The sequence below is a fragment of the Urocitellus parryii genome, chromosome 8 (assembly GCF_045843805.1).
Source record: "Urocitellus parryii isolate mUroPar1 chromosome 8, mUroPar1.hap1, whole genome shotgun sequence".
Lineage (NCBI taxonomy): Eukaryota > Metazoa > Chordata > Mammalia > Rodentia > Sciuridae > Urocitellus > Urocitellus parryii.
In genome coordinates, this window is record NC_135538.1 from 16,637,950 (window position 1) to 16,658,939 (window position 20,990).

At 38.9% G+C, this 20,990-nt stretch overlaps 1 protein-coding gene and 2 pseudogenes across 6 annotated transcripts in view; 2 read left to right on the forward strand and 1 right to left on the reverse strand.

Moving 5' to 3' along the window:
* Positions 1-3,892: 3,892 nt before the first annotated feature.
* LOC144256741 (U6 spliceosomal RNA) lies at positions 3,893-3,992 on the reverse strand (annotated as a pseudogene).
* Positions 3,993-5,379: 1,387 nt separating this feature from the next.
* Katna1 (katanin catalytic subunit A1) overlaps positions 5,380-20,990 on the forward strand; it is a 43,198-nt gene continuing 27,587 nt past the window's right edge. For 2 of the 6 annotated variants that reach the window (XM_077801703.1, XM_026401964.2), the window contains exons 1-3: positions 5,380-5,587; positions 17,408-17,582; positions 19,747-19,904. In XM_077801703.1, the coding sequence (XP_077657829.1) occupies positions 17,421-17,582; positions 19,747-19,904 (320 nt within the window). In that variant the 5' untranslated portion in view covers positions 5,380-5,587; positions 17,408-17,420. Of the gene's footprint in view, positions 5,588-7,459; positions 7,524-10,116; positions 10,161-17,407; positions 17,583-19,746; positions 19,905-20,990 lie in introns of those variants that run through there. The other 4 variants (XM_077801699.1, XM_077801701.1, XM_077801700.1 and 1 more) reach the window with 4 other exon arrangements.
* Positions 14,335-15,962, forward strand: LOC144256593 (heterogeneous nuclear ribonucleoprotein F-like; annotated as a pseudogene).

The window sequence follows — 20,990 nt, forward strand, 5'->3', positions numbered from 1 at the left end:
ATGAGCACAGGAAAGAGTACAAAATCCTGCCTAAGAATAAAACAACTGACATTTAAGGTGCTGCCCAAGAAAGAGTCAAACCAAGTTAATTTCTTGCTTAACAAAAGAAAACACCTCCAGAGGCATGACACCACATCCAGGGTATATACAACATAACATTCTTTTAAAAAAAAATTATATGTATTTTTAGTTGTTGATGGGTTTTATTTTACTCATTTATTTATATGCACTGCTGAGAATGGAACCCAGTGCCTCATACATGCTGAGCAAGCACCTTACCACTGAGCCAAAACCCCAGCTCTACAACATAACATTCTAATGCCCAGGATACGATCCAACATTACTTTATACAAAGAAATATAAAACATGACTATTGAGAAAATATTATTGGATGTTGACTTCAAGATCCTATTTCCAACATCTGGAATTGGCAAACAAGGACATTACAACAGCTCTTGTAACTATGCACAGTAATGTAAAGAAAAAATATTTTTATGAAAATGTGAAGATATGGGGCTGGGGATGTGGCTCAAGCAGTAGCGCACTCACTTGGCATGCGGGCAGCCCGGGTTGGATCCTCAGCACCACATACAAACAAAGATGTTGTGTCCGTCGAAAACTAAAAAAAAATAAATATTAAAATTCATATTCTCTCTCTCTCTCTCTCTCTCTCTCTCTCTCTCTCTCTCTCTCTTTAAAAAAAAAAAGAAAATGTGAAGATAGGAAATCCCAGCAACGAAATAGAGACTATAATAGCCAAGGTGGGAATGTAGCTCAGTGGTGGAGTATTTGCCTAGCATGCTTGGGGCCTTGGGTTTGATTTCCCAGCACTGCAATAAATAAATAACCAAAAAGAAATTCAGAAATAGCAATAATTTATGGGCTTAACAAAAGAATAGAGATGATATGAAAAATATGTTTGAAGATAATCAGATATTATTCATTTTGAAGGTCACAGGAAAAAAAGACTGAAAAAAAAAAGAAGAATCCTAAGGATATGTGAGACAATATCTAGCAATTTAGGGGTGGGAGTAGAGCTCAGTATCTTGGTGGTAGAACACTTGCCTATCATGTGGAAGGCCCTGGATTCCACCCCAGACACTGCAAAAATAGAAAAACAGTAAAGATTTAGCATACACACTGGCCACAAATTTACCAAATTTGATGAAGGACACAAATTTACAGATTCTAGCAATTCAAAATCCATAACAGGGTAAAGATGATGACCTCATATATAGGTACCTTTTTGGCAGTCATGAAAATGAACCTTGCAGATCTGTGAGAAGAGTAACTGATGGCCTCAGCTGCTGTGCTCTGAATCCACTCCCACATTGTGCCTATGCTTTATTGGCTCCCATTCAATGACTGGCCCAGGAAAGATACTAAATTCCATTCTTGCAAGATACCTCTGATAGGGAGCTCTGATTAGAGAATTCACTGGCCTTTTCAAAACATTCTTAAAACAGCACTGTAATCTAAAAATTTTGCTATCGAAGCTTCTATTTCTCTTCTACTGCAGGGGATGTGAACCCTACTTTGATGACATCTTGCCTGAGAAAGGCCCAAAGGGTACTTATCTCCTGCATTAGGATATGCCTGTCTCAGCCTCTTGCAACTTCTCCATTTACCCTCATAGGAATTTGCCCCAATAAATCCATTCCAGTCTAATTATGTCCTAGTGTCTACTTGGAGGAGGTAAACTACCACAATACTACTCAGGCAAACTGCTAGGAACTAAAATTAAGGAGAAAATCTTAGGGGCTGGGGATGTGGCTCAAGCGGTAGCGCGCTCGCCTGGCATGCGTGCGGCCCGGGTTCGATCCTCAGCACCACATACAAACGAAGATGTTGTGTCCGCCGAGAACTAAGAAAAAATAAATAAATGTTAATATTCTCTCTCTCTCTGTCCCCCCCCTCTCTCTCTTTAAAAAAAATTTTAAAAAAGGAGAAAATCTTAAAAGAAGACAGAAAAATGATACATTACACATTGATTGTCCACTGACTTGCCATAAAAATAGATCAGAAGACAGTGGAATGATACCATGTGACATAATCTAAAAATTCAACAAATCTTACTCATGGTTAGAATTTTCTAGACTTACACATATTCTACATCCCAAAAGATGGCTAAATATTATTGAAGTAGGAGACTGGACATGTGGCTCAGTGGTGGAGCACTTGCCTGGCATCTGTGAGGCTTGATCTTCAGCACCCAGGGGGAAAAAATTGAAGTAAGAGGAAAAGTCCTGGATTCATCCATAGTATGAGCAAAGTTAAACTGGACTTAAACCCCCTTTTATATTGGTGAAGTACAAAGAATGTCTCTAACTTTTAAATGATTTCATACTACTTACTTTAAAGATATCTAATTATTGCACACAATATGCCAGACATTTCTCTATAGTCAAATGGAAAAGTACCTGACTTAAGTTTATTTGGTGGAACAAGAAAGACAATAAACAATTATATAATGTTGACGGGTGGTCTTTATGGTCATTCCTATCTGTAATTCCAGGGTAGAATCAGGTGTTTCCAGACTAGAATAATCTCCCATTTTATTTCTCAGCCTACTCTTGCAGTAGTCTCCCAATGTATTCTCTCTCCCCTCCATATCTTCCTAGTCTAAGCCACCAAACTACTCCTTGGATTTGTCATATAATTTACACCTTCATTTGAAAACCTTTAATGGTTCTATTTTGCCCAATGAACAAAATTTAAATTCTCCAGGGGGCACCTACCTTACTATATCTTTTTCCATAACTTCTCTTCAGGTATCCTAAAATTTACCAAATGAAACTGACCATTCACCAGAAAAATATAATATCAAATTTTCTTAGTCCCAGTTTGGACACAATCACTTTAAAGGTTGGCAGTTCCTCAAGCCCTACCATAAAAGAAATGATTAGTGTAGTCATGAAGATGACACACAATGTTCTGCTTTTCCAGAGCACGTTGTAGAGTGGTGCAATCCCATTCCTTTGCAGTCAAGTTGACCCCATGACTTGCTCTGGTCAATGAAGTGTGGACAGAATTGTGCGTCACATCCAGGCAGAAGCTTTGCAATTTGTCTCATTTTCTTTTTTTCATTGCCAAGAGTGCCAGTGCCTGCATTCAACCAGCTATAAATATACAGAGTAGAAAGCAAGGACTGGGGCGTGTTTCAGATTCTCCTTGAGGTTTAATTTACACACAATAAAATGCATCCATTTTATGTGTACTGTTGAAAGAGTTTTAACAGATGTATGCACCCATGTAACCACCTCTACTACTGAAGCTTTTCTTTACTTCACCTCAAAACATTTCTGCTTCTTTGCAGTCCCCAAGAACATAAATACATTAATCATCATTGATCACCATGCTACTCCACCCTTACTATAGAACACACCCCCCCATGCCTTTGTTGTTGTTGTTGTTTTGAAACGGGGTCTTGCTAAACTGCAGAAGTTGGCTTAGAACGTGATCTTCCTGTCTCATCCTCTGGAATCACTGAAATTACAGGCATGTGCTTCCATGCTTGTCATGTTCTAGAATTTCCTATAAATGGAATACCACCATATGTATTCATTTTATGCCCTTTGATAAATTTGTATTTTTTGGAGGGGGAAGGGAACCAGATATTGAACTCCAGTATTTGACCACTGAGCCCCAGCCCCAGCCCTATTTTGTGTTTTATTTAGAGACAGGGCCTCATTAAGTTGCTTATGGCCTTGCTTTTGCTGAGGCTGGATATGAACTTGAGATCCTCCTGCCTTAGCCTCCTGAGCCACTGGATTATAGGCATGCTTCACTGTGGCTGGTCTTTGACAAATATTTGAATTGTAAATTGGCTTTATAAATTATCATAACTTTGTATTCATAAAAAAGATTAATTTACCTATCAGGGTAATTACCTTTTTGTTTTTGTTTTTTTATGGAATTTGGAGTTATCCTTGCACAGGGGCCATGCTTATCTCTGTATCTTTTCAAATTTAGTATATTTACTGCCTCACCGAGCCCCCCCCCCAAATTATTTATTTTTTTCTTTTAGTTGTCGATGGCCCTTTATTTATTTATTTGTATGTGGTGCTTAGAATCCAACCCAGTGTCCCACACATGCTAGGCAAGAGCTCTACCACTGAGCTACAACTCCAGTCCCTCAGACCGATTTTTTTTTAAACATTTTTTTATTTATTTTTTAAGAGAGAGTGAGAGAGGAGAGAGAGAGAGAATTTTTAATATTTATTTTTAAATAATAAAAATAATATTTATTTTTAAATAACAACATCTTTGTTGGTATGTGGTGCTGAGGATCGAACCCGGGCCGCACGCATGCCAGGCGAGTGCGCTACCGCTTGAGCCACATCCCCAGCCCCCTCAGACCGATTTTTGAATCCAAAAAGACATGGGCGCTCCTACCACTGAGGAATAATCCCCTTCCTCGTCTTTTGGAGACAGAGTCTAAGTTGCCCAGGCTGGCCTTGAATTTGCGATCTTCCTAGCTCACCCAGTTTCTGGGTTTACAGGCGTGCACGCCCGCAACCGGTTTAGGTGAGTATTTTTCAAGACTTAAAGCCCTATGATTCATTCTGTTTCATAGCCCATGTATTCTCAGTGCCAAACACTGGCATTCAGTAGATGCTCAGTAAGTATTTGTAGACTGAATGTGTATGTATTTCCCCTGACTTGCTTTTATGTGAGCCTATTTTAACCGTCTGGGATGTGTTACTATTAAAAAATCAATTACCATGGACTCCTAAGGAAAGACGCGTCTTTTTCAGTGCCTCTATTTCCACTCCAGGAGGAGGTAAAGGATGGAGATGAGACTTGGAGGAAGCAGCCAATAATTGGAGGAAGCAGCCACAATTCCCTTACTTACCTGTGAATTGTGAAACATTTTATTTGTTGTTTGGTTAGTTTAAAATGAACCCCCCACCAAAAATCAAGAAAATAAAATTCCATGAGCAGCATGCCTGAGTCTCTTTCTTTACTCCTCCAATTTTATTTCTATTATGTCGTGACACTGGCCCCAGCCGACCCATTCTGACTACCAGGTTCTAAAACAGGATTTGTCATAAACGAACCTCTTGACCCTTGACACTCACTTGTAAGACAGTCACTTTGACTTCCTAACCCCTGAGTAATCTGAAAGTCAAATGGGAAGAAAAGCGAGCAAGATTTCGAAAACGACACCGAGGTAGCTGAGATAAACTAGTTCAGGTCTTTACCATGCCTACTTTCTGCGGTACCCGCCGCGAGGCGCCAGTGCGTGACTGCGCAGGCGCGCCCCAGCGCCCAGCCACGCCCCCTCCGGTACCGCCCGACGCGCGCACGCCGCCCGGCGTCCTCGCTCCCGGGGCGTCGCCCCGCGTGCGCCGAGTCGCTGAGGCTGGCCTCCGCACCGGAAGTGGCCCTGGAGGGTTTGCCTTCAAACTCTCGGCGAAAAGTGGCATCGGTGGGTGGTGACGGTTGAACCTGGCCGTGCCGGGCCGGGAGCGAGAGCGGGCGGTGGGGGCTGCGCTGGCCCTTCTTCCTCGCTGCCCGGAGCTCTGCTCGGCACTTGCCTTCCGCCCGCGGTGGACGGCTTCCCACGGCGCCTCGGCCTCGGTAGGTGAGTACTCTAGGGACACCCGACCCCCCTGAACCCGTAGGTGAGGGACTCCGACGCCGCGCTTACCGCCCTGAGCCTCCCGGTGACTGCGCCGCGGTCTTGGATTCTTGCTGTTACCTCTGACACCTGTGGCTAAGCTGACAGTCCTCCTGCTCGAGGAATCCTGTCCACCGTGGGACTCCTGGGGAGGGCTGCCGTCGAGCCTTGAATCGACCCTGTAGTTAGAGAAGTCACCGGACCAGCGAACGTGCTTTAAGTTCTTCTTTTCATTCTTTTTCGGACTAGTGAATTTGTCCACACCGCCAGCTTCGGAACCCTCATTCTGAAAAAAGAAAATCCCGAAAGCTTTGACCTTGGGATTCAGCTTCCTTTCTTACAGTTTGTGATGTTGGTGTGATATTGTCAAAGTTGTAATTTCTTATTTAGTTGATTCTGGAGCTCAGCATCCTCTAGGAGGCTTTTGGCCCTTTTTGTTTAGGTAATCGGAACCGCTTAGAAAATTTGACCCTCAAAGCATTTGTTTCATACAGTACATTATATGGTAACAAATTAAAGATAAACATGGATGGGTAAGTACCTCAAGACCTCATTTAATCATGTTGTTTCCTCTTTTAACTGCAAAGTCCCGCTTTTATATTAGTTACTGACTCCAGCAGCCCAATGATGCTCCCTTTTCTTTTGAAAATACTGTTTTATGCCTTCCTCTTTGAAATTGACATTTAGCTACTGCTGAAAACATTCTTGATTTTTAAGAATGTGTGCAATACGGTTTTTCATAGTTACAAATTCACTATGAAGGACACCTTTGCATATATTTCATTACAAGAAATAGTCTTGTAATGCTTATATAGGCCTTATTATACAGTGCTATTTTTCTTTCCTAAGATTTTTTAAATAGTGAGTTTTTATAACAAGAATTAAGAGCAAAACTCTTTCTTGTATTAACATTAACAAGTTATGGTTTGCATCACGCCTAAAAAAAAAAAAAGGCAGTGCCAATCAACTTTCAATATTCCTATACTGCAAAAAGCTATATAAAGCTATATAAAGCTCCTTTGTAGCACACATAACTCAAGAATCTCACATTTTATAGATTCAGTACTAGACATGCTGTATAGTCTACTAGAGATTCTGTATTTTTTTTTTGACAGTAATACCACAATCCTAAAATAATGATTAGAGAGTCTTTCTTGTAGATTTTACATACACAATTAACATTGTTAAATTTGTTTACAACAAAGGTTTGTAGGATTTTTTTTTTCTTTAAACTGCTTGGCTGCTCAAAAAAGATAGTATATCAAATCAGTATGGTCAGTGTTGATAACATGCTAAATAGATTTTGCTTATGGTGTTTATTTATAGGGTGTGGGTATGGTTTTTAAATTTCCTTTCCATTGTAACACACTGTTTGTTTTATTCAGGGTAAACTGAAAGCTTCCCAAATACATACACAGGAGACTTTTTTTTTTTTTTTTTTTTAGCAATTTCTTTTTGTTGCTTCTTTTTCATGGTGATAACTTTCTTGTGCTTGAGTGTTTATTATAAGATGATTACAAAAGTAAGAGGAATGTGTGCCATACTTTAATTGTTCATGGGTCATTCATGTATTTTGCTTATTCATAATCATCCATGACTGACTACAAATTAGCATATGGTTGTTTTCATGTCCCAGAGATGAACATTCTGAAAATTGTTTGTCAGTTTGCTCACACTTGTAGCCATATACATTGGTTAACAAAATGCCTACAGGAAGATGCATGGTTGGTTTTACGATCTGTTTTTGTTTTAGGAAATAAATTTTGCATGCAGATTTTTTTTTTTTTTTTTTTAGTGAGAGAGAGAATTTTTTTAATATTTATTTTTTAGTTTTCGGCGGACACAACATCTTTGTTGGTATGTGGTGCTGAGGATTGAACCTGGGCCGCACGCATGCCAGGTGAGCATGCTACCGCTTGAGCCATATCCCCAGCCCCTAGGAAATAAATTTTGCATGCAGATATATATATATTTTTTTTTGTACCAGGAATTGAACCCAGGGGCACTTAACCACTGAACCACATACCCAGCCCTTTTTTATATTTTATTAGAGAGAGGGTCTCACTGAGTTGCTTAGGGCCTCCCTTTCGCTGAGGCTGGCTTTGAAGTCGAGATCCTCCTGCCTCAGCCTCCTGAGCTGCTGGGATTGCAGTGTGCCACCGAGCCTGGTGCAGATAAATATTTTTATAAACATTTTTAGGCTTCCAGCATTGATGCTGGAATTTTGTTTTGTTTTGTTTTTTTGTGGTACTGAGTATTGAACCCACAGTCTTGCTCATGCTATAGGCAAGCACTCTACCACTGAACTATACCTGCAGCCCTGATGATTTTTTTTTTTAGTGTGTACTTTAATAGTATTTTATGGTTGTTTCATGTTGTTAAGCCAGGGGAAAGGATGGGGGGAACCTAGAATAAATAAGGCGATATTTTTTAACTAAATTTCAAGAACTAAATTCTGTCCTATTTTTGCCTTCAGGGTAATTCCTTGCAATTCAGTCTACTTTTGTCTTTAAAGAAATTCTTTTCAGCTCAGTTGGTGTTCCTTAAATATTTCTTGAACAAATGACCTATGCACATTACTGTGAAAACTGCAGTATCAGTGGAATCCAGTGTAAGAGTCCTTGAGAAATTAAAAGGGAAAGATGTCTTTTCTAAATGTGGAATAAGGAGGGCCCTGTACTTGTTGTTCAGGGAGAGAATAGGAATCTTTGAATTCAAATATTTGGTTCTGTTACCTGTTCTCTTTTAGTCTCTTTGCTTTTTTCCAAATCCTAGAGAGAAAGAAAATAAAAAATAATTTTTGTTTCTTTGTGGATACTACTGTCCATCAGATATTAAGTTTGCTAGAAATGTTGATGTAAAGTTGAGATTTTACTATTTAATTTAAAAAATTCAGGTGCTGGGGATATAGCTCAGTTGGCTAAAGTGCTTGCCTTGCAAGACCCATGGTTCAATCCCTAGCACCACCAAAAAAAAAAAAAAAAAATTGGCTGGGTGCCATGGCATATGCCTGTCATCCCAGCTTCTTGGGATGCTAATTCAGAAAGACTCTGTCTCAAAAGAGGACTGGGGGTGTAGCCCAATGGTAGTGAGCCCCCCTGGGTTAAATCTCCAGGACCAAAATAAATAAATAAATAAATAAATAAATAGATAGATAGATAGACTTTTACTTGAATTAAAATACCCTGTTGTGTTTTGCTCAGTTTAAATAAGTGAATTTAGTCATTAATTAAATTATAAATACTGAAGTATTCTGTTAGAATAATATAAAGAAAATGCTTATTGTTAGATAAAGCTGCACAGCCTATGGTTATTTTTCTAATAATCTACGTAATGCCGACTCTGAATTTGAGACAATCTCATTTGTATAAGTAATCTATTTAATGTTGAGCCAATAGGTAGTGTTTACATTTCATAATAATTAACATTTTGTCTGTCAGCTTTTTTAAAAAAAATAAATTCATTCTTTCCAATACTGCCAGATACTGTGCTAGTTAGATCCAGTTTCTGTCCTTCTGCAATGTACTTTTAGCCCTGATAAGGACAATGATAAGGAAAGTTGGAGATTCTCATAAATTTACAGTGTTGACATTCATTTGAGGAGGTGTTTTAGGCTTGAGTTACTAAAGGAATGGGACAGATTTTTTTTTTTTTTTTTGGTCTAACATTAAGTGAACTAAGGGTGATTTGATACCATTATCTGTGAACACATTGCTTCTTTGATAGCGAAGCATTTTTCAGGTCATTTATTAATGTAGCCTTGGATTGACTTTATTTCTGTTTGGAAGAAAATGTCAGTTCTTTGACTCCTAAAGAATTTTATCTGACTAGAAAGGGAAATTCAAAACACAGAAACTTTGAAGAAGATGTGGAGTAAATTAAGAGTCTGGGGCCACTGAGCCATGCCTTCAAAAACAACAAAACAAAAAAAGGACCAACTAGACATACATAATAATTTAATGCAGGTTTTGTTTTGGTGGTGCCACAGATTGAACCTGTGCCTCCAGCTATGCTAGATAACCATTGTATCAGTGAGCTACATCCCCCTGTCCTTATTTATTTATTTTGAGATAGGATCTCCGTAAATTGCCCTGGCTGACCCCTAACTATTCATCCTTCTACTTCAGCCTCCTCAGTAACTGGGATTATAGGCTTGCACCATCATACCCAGTTAATGTAGATCTGTAGGGGTTGGGGCGGGGGTCTTTGGGGATTGAATCTTGGGGTGCTCTATCACTGAGCTACATCCAGCCCCCCTCCCCCTTTTTTTGGTACTAGGGATTGAACTCAAGGGCACTCAACTACTGAGCCACATCCCCAGTCCTGTTTTGTATTTTATTTAGAGACAGGCTCTCACTGAATTGCTTAGCTCCTCTCCATTTCTGAGGCTAGCTTTGAACTTGCGATCCTCCTGTCTCAACCTCCCAAGCCACTAGGATGAGATGTGTGCATCACCATGCAGTCCATCCAGCCCTTTTTCTTTTTATTTTCAGACAGGGTCTTGCTATGCAGTCCTCCACCTCAGCTGAGATTATAGGTATGTATCACTGCACCTGGCTTCTATGTAGATTTTTTTTTTTTTAACTGAGAGAAAAGTTAGAAAGATCTGGAGGAGTCTATTAAGGAATAGAGGAAGGGATAGAGGGTGTAATATAAGAAACCTGATAATCCAAGTCCGTCTCTCAGATCCACTGTAGTATTCCAGCAGCTGACCTCAGTTATACTTTTCTAGTATCATAGCCTTAACTAGTGTCACTATGACAAGAATGCCTTCAGGGCAAAACTAATCATACAGTAATCAAGCTGTAATCCCAGTTTGGTAGGGATGAGTTTAAGATCAAGAAATGTGAAGAGTGTTGAGAGTCAGGAACTAGAGTGAAGTAAAAAGATCTTGGTAGTTAAATCAAGTTCTAGTAGTATTTATGCATTCATTCACTCACTCAAAGGTTTATTAAGATCTGCTATATGCTGAGCCTGGTTCTGGGTGCTGGGGATGAATCAGTAAACAAAAGAGAGCCCTCCATGGTTCCTAGCCATGGAGCTTTTATTAAGATGGAACATTATATCAGTGGTCATGACTTCAGGGAGTCACTCTTTAGATATTTGAATTTTTTTTTTCCTTTTCTTTTGGACCTCAGATGCCCAGGAATTACTCATAAACCTCAGTTCACAGTGTATTGCTTCATAACACATTACTCCATATCTTAGTAGCTTAAAACAATAGGCATTTATTATCCCAAAGTTTCTTTGGGTCAGGAATCTGGGCATGGCTTAGTAGGTGCTTCTGATTCAGGGTCTTTCACAAAGCTTTAATCAAAATGTCAACCAGGGCTGTAGTCATCACAAGACAACTGAAGGTGAAGATTCAAGCTCACTCACATTATTGTCAGTTTTCATCTCCCTGTGGGCTTTTGGACTGAGGGTCTCAGTTCCTTGCTAATTGTTGGCCTGGAGCCTCCTGTAGTTTTTTGTCATGTAAGCCTCTGTACTGGGCAGCTCACTGTGTGATAGCTGGTTTCCCTTTGAGTGGGCCACCAAGAGACAGTGAGCAAGCTGGAAGTCACTGTCTGTACTCAAAAGTGAAATTCTATCATTTTTGCATTTTGTTAAAGCACACATTTAAGAGGAGATGATTTAAAAAGGGCATAGAAGGCTGGGGATGTGGCTCAAGCAGTATCGCTCTTGCCTGGCATGCGTGTGGCCTGGGTTCAATGCTCAGCACCACATACAAACAAAGATGTTGTGTCTGCCGAAAACTAAAAAATAAATATTTAAAAAATTCTCTCTCTCTCTCTCTCTAAAAAAAATAAAAATAAAAAGGGCATAGATACCACCAAGCAAGAGATTATAGAGTCATGTTGGAAGCCCACTACATCTAAGATGGATGAAAGGTTTTTGTTGTTGTGTGTGTGTGTGTGTGTGTATGTATTGTTTTGCCCTATTCTTCATGCAGTTTCTGCATTCAAATTTCCTTTACCAACCTCCATTGACAAATGTTTATTTACACACACACACACACACACACACTTTTTCTTATGTATGTGTCCTTTAAAAATAAATGCTTATACAGTAAGCATTGTTTTTAAATTAACAAAATGGTATTGAGGTTTAGGCATTGCTCTGTTGTTTTTTTTTTAACCCAACCCTATATTTTGATGATCTATCTATGTTACTATGTATAACTGTTGTTGCTTCCATCTGCTCTCTGATAATCCATAGTTGGTAGCCATAACATTTCCCTAGCAGGAAATCTATCTAGGCTGGCTCCAACTCCTTGATTTCTCAGTTTCATTATTAACAGTCTTTAGGGATCTGTGTGAATCTTTCTCTGGAATATTTACAAGAGTGAAATTGCTGGTTTTAAGGTTTATTAAATACATAAGTCTTCATCCAGGAGTAAAGAATGTATATTTGTAGACCATAAGAAATTTGGTCTTCTGTATCAGATTTAAACTTTATTGTATCACTTGATCTTAACCATAGGTGGGGTGGGTAGGGGAGTGGTAGTCAAGAAGCACAGTTTAGGGCTAGGGATGTTGCTTAGTGGTAAAGCGCCGGTGCTCTGAGTTCAATCCCCAATATTGCAAAAAATAAAAATAAAAAATGAAAAATAAAAATAAGCATCAGCATAGTTTTAGAAAACACCTCTAAATATACACACAATGGAATATTACTCAGCCATAAAGAAGAATGAAATCATGGCATTTGGCAGTGAATGGATGGAACTGGAGACTATCATGCTATGTGAAATAAGCCAGTTCCAAAAATCTAAAGGCCGAGAATTTTCTATCTGATATGTAGATGCTGATTTACAATAGGCAGAGAATGGGGAGGAGTGGAAGTTCATTGAATTGGAGGGAGGGGAGAGGAAGAGAAGGGGATAGGAATGGGAAAGACAGTAGAATAAATCAGACATAACTTTCTTATGTTTATATATGAATACACTACCATTGTAACTCCACATTGTGTACAACTACAAGGATGAAAAGTTATACTCCATATATATATGATATATCAAAATACATTCTACTGTCATGCCTAACTAAAAAAAAAAAAAAGAACAAATAAAAGAAGAAAGTGCCTCTGGCTAGAATAAATTAAGCTGGGTAGAATAGTCCCCACTTAGAAGTTATCTTCATTAATCTACAAGATACATCTATTTGGATATCCTACTGATGTACAAAAGGAGTAAAAAATAATTTTGTTTCTTTTGTAGTTCTCTCCTCTAAGCTCTCTTCTGATCTTTCATGATCTTTTTTTCACCTTTTTAGTTTCCCAGGCTTGAAACTTCATTCATTTTAAACAACTTATGCACACAGTGAGTTCCTAAATGTCTCAGATTTGCTTTTTTTATTTTGATAGCTTCAATCATAATTCAAACTGTTGCCCTCTAAAAAGCACATAGATCCTTCTAACCTTGAACTTCTCTTTCCTGTGTAGTCAAAACATTAACAAAGCCAACTTTTATAAGTGCCTACTCTAATGCTTTATAATACCTATGTCCATATATCTATATTCTACTAAGTGCAAAGATTAGGCTAGGTTCTAATATGTAGAAAGTTTTCAGAAGGATGCATTTAGTCTTTATTAAAGATTGACTCTTTGCAAAATAGAAGTAGTTACTATCCCTTTTTTTTTTGTTGTTGTTATTTATCAGTTTTTTTGCTCTGGTGATTGAACCCAGGGGTACTTCACCACTGAGCTATCTCCCCAGCCCCTTTCCCCTGCGTTTTTTGTTTTTGGTACCAGGGATGGGCGCTTAACCACTGAGCCACATCCCCAGGTTTTTTTGTTTTATTTTGGGACAGGATCTCTCTAGGTTGCTTAGGACCTCACTAAGTTGCTGAGGCTGTGTGATCAAATTCAGATTTGGAATTTGGAATTACAGGTGTGCACCACTGTGCCCAGCTTCCTTTTCTATTACTGTTTTTAAATTTGAGACAGGGTCTTACCAAGTTGCTTAAATCTCACTAAATTGCTGAGTGCAGCCTTGAACTTGTGATCCTCCTGCCTCAGTCTCCAGAGTAGCTAGGATTTCAGGCATGTGTCACCATGCCTAGCTATTATCCCTGATTTGAAAACTGAGGCTTAGAAAAAAAAGTAAAGGTCTAGACCAAGGTGGCAGAATTATAATTCTAACCAAAAAAAAAAAAAAAAAGTTTTTCTAACTTCAAAACGCATAGACTTTCTGTAACTTGATACTTCCTCCAAAACTGGATGTAACATTCAACATTGGTTCTGCAGATGTTTATTTATTTATTTATTTGATACTGGGTATTGAATCCAGGAGCACTTTACCACCAAGCTACATCCTGATCCTTTTTATTTATTTATTTTTTGAGACAGGGTCTTGCTAAGTTGTGGAAGTTCTCACTAAGTTGCTGAGACTGGCATTAAACTTGCAATCTCCAGATGTTTAATAAGATCATGTGTCATGCACTGAGGATATAGTCTCACACCTTTCATGTATATATTCTGCTTTCAAAGAATTTAGTTTACTCCCGTACTTCGGACCCAATGGCCTAGTCCTGATTAAGAACAAAAAAGATGCACCTGGACTTTCCCCAGAGCCTTCTACATTTCTAAGCGTCGGTGGAATTTGAGGTTCTCTGGCTGCGAGCAGGGCTTGTTTGATGAAAGTAGAAATCAACCCTACCTTCCTCAGTGGACAATTACCTACTTTAAGTGTCTCCCACTAAAGGCATCCATCTTTCCTTGAGCCACAGAAACCTGTGCCCAACCTTGTCTGACATCTGCCTTGTCAAGTGTCCATGATGCTGGGCCCTGAGGGAGGTGAAGGTTTTGTGGTCAAACTCCGTGGCCTGCCCTGGTCCTGCTCAATTGAGGACGTGCAGAAATTTCTCTCCGACTGCATGTTTCACGATGGGGTTGCAGGTGTCCATTTCATTTACTAGAGAAGGCAGGCAGAGTGGTGAGGCTTTTGTTGAACTTGAATCAGAAGATGATGTAAAAATGGCCCTGAAAAAAGACAGGGAAAGCATGGGACACCGGTACATCGAGGTGTTCAAGTCACACAGAACCCAGATGGATTGGGTGTTGAAGCACAGTGGTCCAGACAGCGCCGACACTGCCAATGAAGGCGGCTTCGGGGACTCCCGTTTGGATGCACAAAGGAAGAAATCCTTAAGTTCTTCTCAGGGTTGGAAATTGTGCCAAATGGGATCACATTGCCTGTGGACCCCTGCCGCAGTCTGGCTGGGCACAAAATAACCAAGCTGCCACACAGCCTTGTAGGTTCAAACAGCAACCTTTATTCCCAAACTCACTGGCACTCTACACACACTTCCAGGGAACACACTGCCTCCACCAGGCTCCGTGCACCAATTCTCCCGGAACCCCACAAGAACTCAACGGGAAGGAGCACCTGGCAGCAGGATCCACCCTAATCCCGGAGCCGCCCTATTCCCTCCCCCACCCTCAGGATCTGTCCTAATCCCAGGGCAGGGTCACCTTTCAACCATTCCCTCTAGCAAAATGCCTGGCGTCATTCATTCATTCCAACTAAACTGTGGCTCTCAACAGACCCGGAGGGCAAGATTACAGGGGAGACCTTTGTGCAGTTTGCCTCACAGGAATTAGCTGAAAAGGCTCTAGGGAAGCACAAGGAGAGAATAGGGCATAGGTATATTGAAGTGTTTAAGAGCGGTCAGGAGGAAGTTAGGTCATATTCTGATTCGCCTCTGAAGTTCATATCTGTGCAGCTGCAGGGGCCCTGTGACTGGCCAGGCACAGCCCGGAGGTACATTGACATCATGCAGCAGGCGCGGGCCTGGAGAGGATGAGGTCTGGTGCCTACAGTGCAGGCCATGGGGGCTATGAGGAGTACAGCGGTCTGAGTGATGGGTACCTGTTTGGGAGAGACCTCAGTTACTGTCTCTCAGGAATGTATGACCAAAGATATGGAGATGGTGAATTCACAGTGCAGAGTACCACTGGCCACTGTTTCCACATGAGGGGGCTGCCCTACAAAGCAACGGAGAAGGACATTTACAACTTCTCTCCACTCAACCCTGTGAGAGTCCATATTGAGATTGGCCCTGATGGTAGAGTGACGGGCGAAGCAGATGTTGAGTTTGCCACCCATGAAGAAGCTGTGGCAGCTATGTCAAAAGACAGGGCCAACATGCAGCACAGGTACATAGAACTCTTCCTGAATTCAACAACAGGGGCCAGCAATGGGGCTTATAGCAGCCAGGTGATGCAGAGCATGGGTGAGTCAGCTGCCCAGGCCACTTATAGTGGCCTGGAGAGCCATTCAGTGAGTGGCTGTTATGGGGCCTGGTATAGCGGTCAGAACAGCATGGGTGGATATGACTAGTTTTGTAGTAACATTTGAGTTATTTCAACCAAATTTTCACAGGCAGCCAACAAGCAGTGAAAAGCAGTTTATAACTAGAGAAAGCTGTGGGACCCATTTAGCACCATGAGTTTGTGAAATCTGGATTAAAAAATTACCTCTTCAGTGTTTTCTCATGCAAACTTTTCTTCTGGCATGTGATATTGAGTAAACTAAAAACTATTTTCTTCCGCTTTTCTTGATTAACATTTTGGTAGTATACTTCAGAGTGATGTTAAATGAGTTAAAGTAATTTTAAGTATGTTAAAATGTGGATCTTTTACACAACACCACAGTGAACACATTGGGGAGTTTACTTTTTTGGAGAACTCAAAGGTGCTAGATCCCTAATTCAAAGAGAAACATTTCTCATGTTTGTTTGTTCTATTTCTTTTTCTTCTTCATTTAAAATTTTTAGGTTAAGATTAAGCTTTTTAAAGTTAGTTTTGAGAATTGATACACAATACTAATACTGTAGGAATTGGTGAGGCCTTAACTTAAAGCTTTCTTTGTATTGTGATTTCCTTTTGGGTGTATTTCTTTCAGAGCCACAGCCCAGTCGGGGATAGCGCCTGAAGGAATGGTTGAGAGGTGACACCAGGGAGCCATTAAGATGATGATAATTAAATTAAGCTGTGGATAATTGCTGTGACTGGATGATGCTGGATTGAAACAGGCTGTGTATTCAGTTGTATATAGACCCCTGCTGTAGGGCAATGGGGCAGCTCCTGCTTCCTCCCCCGCTATTTTTGAGTTCTCCTGGAGCCCTATTGAGGGCGAGAGAGTTCCCTAAATTTTTTGAAAATAAATTTTTTTCTTAAAATAAAGACTTTTTCACAATGAAAAAAAAAAGAATTTAGTTTAGGCTGGGCATGGTGGCACATGCCTGTAATCCTAGTGACTCTGGGAGGCTAATACAGGATGATTGCAAATTCTAGGCCAGCTTGGGCAACTTAGTGAGTCCCTTTCTCAAAATTAAGTAAAAAGCTTTTTAAATAAAAAGCTCAGAGGTAGAGTGTCTCTGGGTTCAATCCCCAGTATTGAGGAAAAAAAATCATGAACTCAGTTTAGTAGAGATAAGACATATAGAGTAACTATAGACAAATGCTTTGAGATGAAAGTCCCTGTGAAGTTCCAGTGGACTTTGGAAAAGGAGACATTTATTTTGAACAGAGGAATTGGGAAGTAGACAACTGAGAGAATGTCCGTCTCAACTGGGCTGTGGCACATAGGTAGAGTGTAGGGTTTGGATGTCAGAACTAATGTTTTTTTAAAGAATAAAAATGTATGAGCAAATGTATAAGAATGAAAAAGTACCATATGTGTAAGCTTCTTGAATAAACTCCAGAAACTATAATTTTAAAAACTCTTTGTGGTACTTATTTTTAAGAGACATGTATAATGAAATTTTTTTTTCTTTTTTATAGCTTACAGTTGAGCATGAGTCTTCTTATGATTAGTGAGAATGTAAAACTGGCTCGTGAATATGCATTGCTGGGAAACTACGACTCTGCAATGGTTTATTATCAGGGAGTTCTTGACCAAATGAACAAGTATCTATACTCAGTCAAAGACACATACCTTCAGCAGAAATGGCAACAGGTGAGGATCATGACTGCTGTATGTTTTAATGACTGTGTACATAGAAGGGAAAATTTAGATCTAATCATCAGTGCTATATAAAGTTACATATTAAGTATATATGGTTTATGTAGAGCACTTGCCTAGCACATGCAATGCCCTGGGTTTGATCCCTAGCACTGTAGGAGTGTATGGTTTATATATAATATTTGTATGTAATATTACTTGAAAATTTTTATTATATTAGTAATAATCCTCTTTTACTTTCAAAGTATTATGAGCTCTAATTATTCTGATTGTTGTAATATAATACATTTTAGTTTAGAAGTTTTAGAAAGTAATTGTTTTGATTTTTAAAAAGTAATTTTTTAGATTAGATTTTTACTTAAATTAAAGTTGACTTTATTAAGCTATTGTTGAAACTGCAGTTGATGCTTGAATCTCCTTTAGGTACCATATTCCCTATAGAACTTTAACAAAGCAGATCATATTTATATCTCATTTGAGGAACTTTTTTTAAAAATTAATTTTAGTTATTGATGTACCTTTATTTTATTTATTTATATGCGGTGCTAAGAATCAAACCCATTGCCTCACACATGCTAGGTAAGTGCTCTACCATTGAGCTACAACCCCAGCCCACCCATTTGAGGAACTTTAACTACTAAGCACCAACAGAAATTTATAGAACTTATAAGTTCAGTTGAGGATGATATTTGTAGCAAGGTTCACCTGTCACAAAAGGAGTAATGCTTCAAAAACTAGTGGTCTTTTTGAGCTGATCTTCTCGGTGGAATATTATTCCCTAACTTCTTTTTAAATATTATGCCATATTTGTCTTTGTTTTCTTAGGGAAAGTATTCTATCCTTTGAACTTCTTCCTCATCCTGCTGTTCCATATCCTTTACATTACCAAAAGGGGAAAATGTTTTTATTTCATAAATAGTCTTCAGTTTGTGCAGGTGGTGCACACCTATAATCCCAGCAACTTGAGAGACTGAGGCGAGAGGATTGCAAATTCAAGGCCAACCTCAGCAATATAGCGAGATCCTAATAAGCTTAATAAGACCCTGTCTCAAAAAAAAAAAAAAAAATGGCTGGGGATATGGCTCAGTGGTTTAGCACCCCTGGGTTCAATCGAAGATAACAACAACAAAAAAAAAATCTTAAAGTTTGTTACTGAAAGACTCTTTAGGCTTTTTGTTGTTAGGCCAGAGACATATTCTTGAAAAGCTAAGATTTGTGTAAAGACACTTACAGTTAAATCATTGAAGTTTTTTTGTTTGTTTGTTTGTTTGGTTTGGTTTGGTTTGGGGTTTGGGGATTGAACCCAAGGGTGCTTTATCTAACCTTCATTTCAGTACCTATACTGCCCCCAATAAATATATAGTGTTTTTTTTTTTTTTCATTTTAAAATTGACCAACTAAACCATTTAAGATGTATAGTTCAGTAATAATTAATACATTAATAATGTGCAATCATTACCATTTATAGCTTTTAAACTGAGTCAAGACTGCCTTTTAAAAATACCTTTGTTTGGGGGCTGGGCTTATAGCTCAGTGGTAGAGCGCTTGCCTAACATGTGTGAGGCACTAGGTTGGATCCTCAGCACCACATAAAATTAAATAGATAAAGATTCTGTGTCTATATGCAACTAAAAAAAAAATAAAAATACTTTGGTTGTATGTAAATTGAGACACTGTTTTTGATTGCATATTGATATGAATTTTAATAATCAAAAATTATTACTTTCTAATTCATATTGAATCCATTGTAGAGCTATGGAATTAGTGGATTTTGTTCATGATTTTAAAAGCTAATTAAATGGTATAAAAACTATCAAAGGACAACTTGCAAATGTTTTATTTTTGTCAAATGTCAAAATTAGTTAACTTTTCAATTTGTTACATTTTAAAATTGGAATTTTTTCAATTGGAATAAGAACTGTAAATTAGTAACAGTTTACCCAGGATATATAATACATTTTATCAGAATTAATTTTGCCATTGAAAACAGAATTAAGGAACCATTATTAAAATTTTGACAGAATATGTGAGTGTGCTTTATTGGATGTCTGATATCAAAATGAAGGTTTCTATTATTTCTAATAAATGGCCCTTTTTAATCTTGGCAATAATTTATTAGTTACAGAAATTTAAAACACATGTTATTCTTTGAAACTAGGTTTGGCAGGAAATAAATGTGGAAGCTAAGCATGTGAAGGATATCATGAAAACACTAGAGAGCTTTAAACTAGACAGCACTCCCTTGAAAGCTGCACAACATGAGCTTCCGGCTTCTGAGGGAGAAGTTTGGTCCTTGCCCGTACCTGTCGAAAGAAGGTAAGTGGAGACCTTTTAGGAAACCAGTTAGTTGGGTGTGGTGGTACATACCTATAATCCTGGCATATCAAGAAGCTAAGGCAGGAAACAAGTTATCAAGACCCTGTCTCAAAACAAAAATTATTATTTATTTTTCAGTTGTAGTTGGGCAACAGTTGTAGTTGGTATATTTTTATTCCATTCATTCATTTTTATGTGGTGCTGAGGATTGAACCCAGGGTCCCACATGTGGTAGGTGAGCACTCTGCCGCTGAGCCAAAACCCCTGCACCTCAAAACAAAAAATTTTAAAAGGACTAGCTATGTAACTCGGTGATCAAGCACCCTTGAATTCAATTCTTAATACTGCAAAAAAAGGAAAGAAACCAATTAGTCAAAAAAGCTGAGAGTATTTGTCATATCTAAAAGGAAGACTGGTGGCTGACAGACAGAATGTCCCTCATTCTGAAATGTCCTTTTATAATTATTGAATTATGTACCTTGTGACTCTATGACCTATTTCAAGAATTAACATTTTGGTGGAAATAAGTCAAAAATATGTGTTCGTGGCCAGGAAAGGTAGCACATGCCTTAATCCCAGCAGATAGGGTGAGGCATAGTGATCACAAGTTCAAAGCAGACTCAGCAACTTAGTAAGGGCCTAAGCAACTTAGTGGAGCCCTGTCTCAATAAAAAGTAAAAAGGACCAGGAATGTGGCTCCATGGTTAAGGGCCTCTGGGTTCAATCCCTGGTACCAAAACAAAAAAACACAAAAAGTCTTTGTGAATGAGCTGAACTTTAGTGGAGACAGTGTTATCTTAAGGAAGGAAAATAGGGCTGGAAGAAATATCTGAGCTCTGTTTCTGTCTTTGCTACCATCTCTGGCTTTGGAAAAATGATAGAACTTTTCCAACCCTCAGGTTTTTCTTAGGTGAGGGAGCAGGTTATATAACCGTGTTTTTCAAACAAGCTCTTTGACTACTGCTATTCAGTTGTACGGCTAAAATTGAAAAATGGTTTTTTTTCCCTTCTTCTTTAGCTGTATATTGGGGATTGAATTCAGGGGCACTTTACCACTGAACTACATCTCCAGCCCTTTCTATTTTA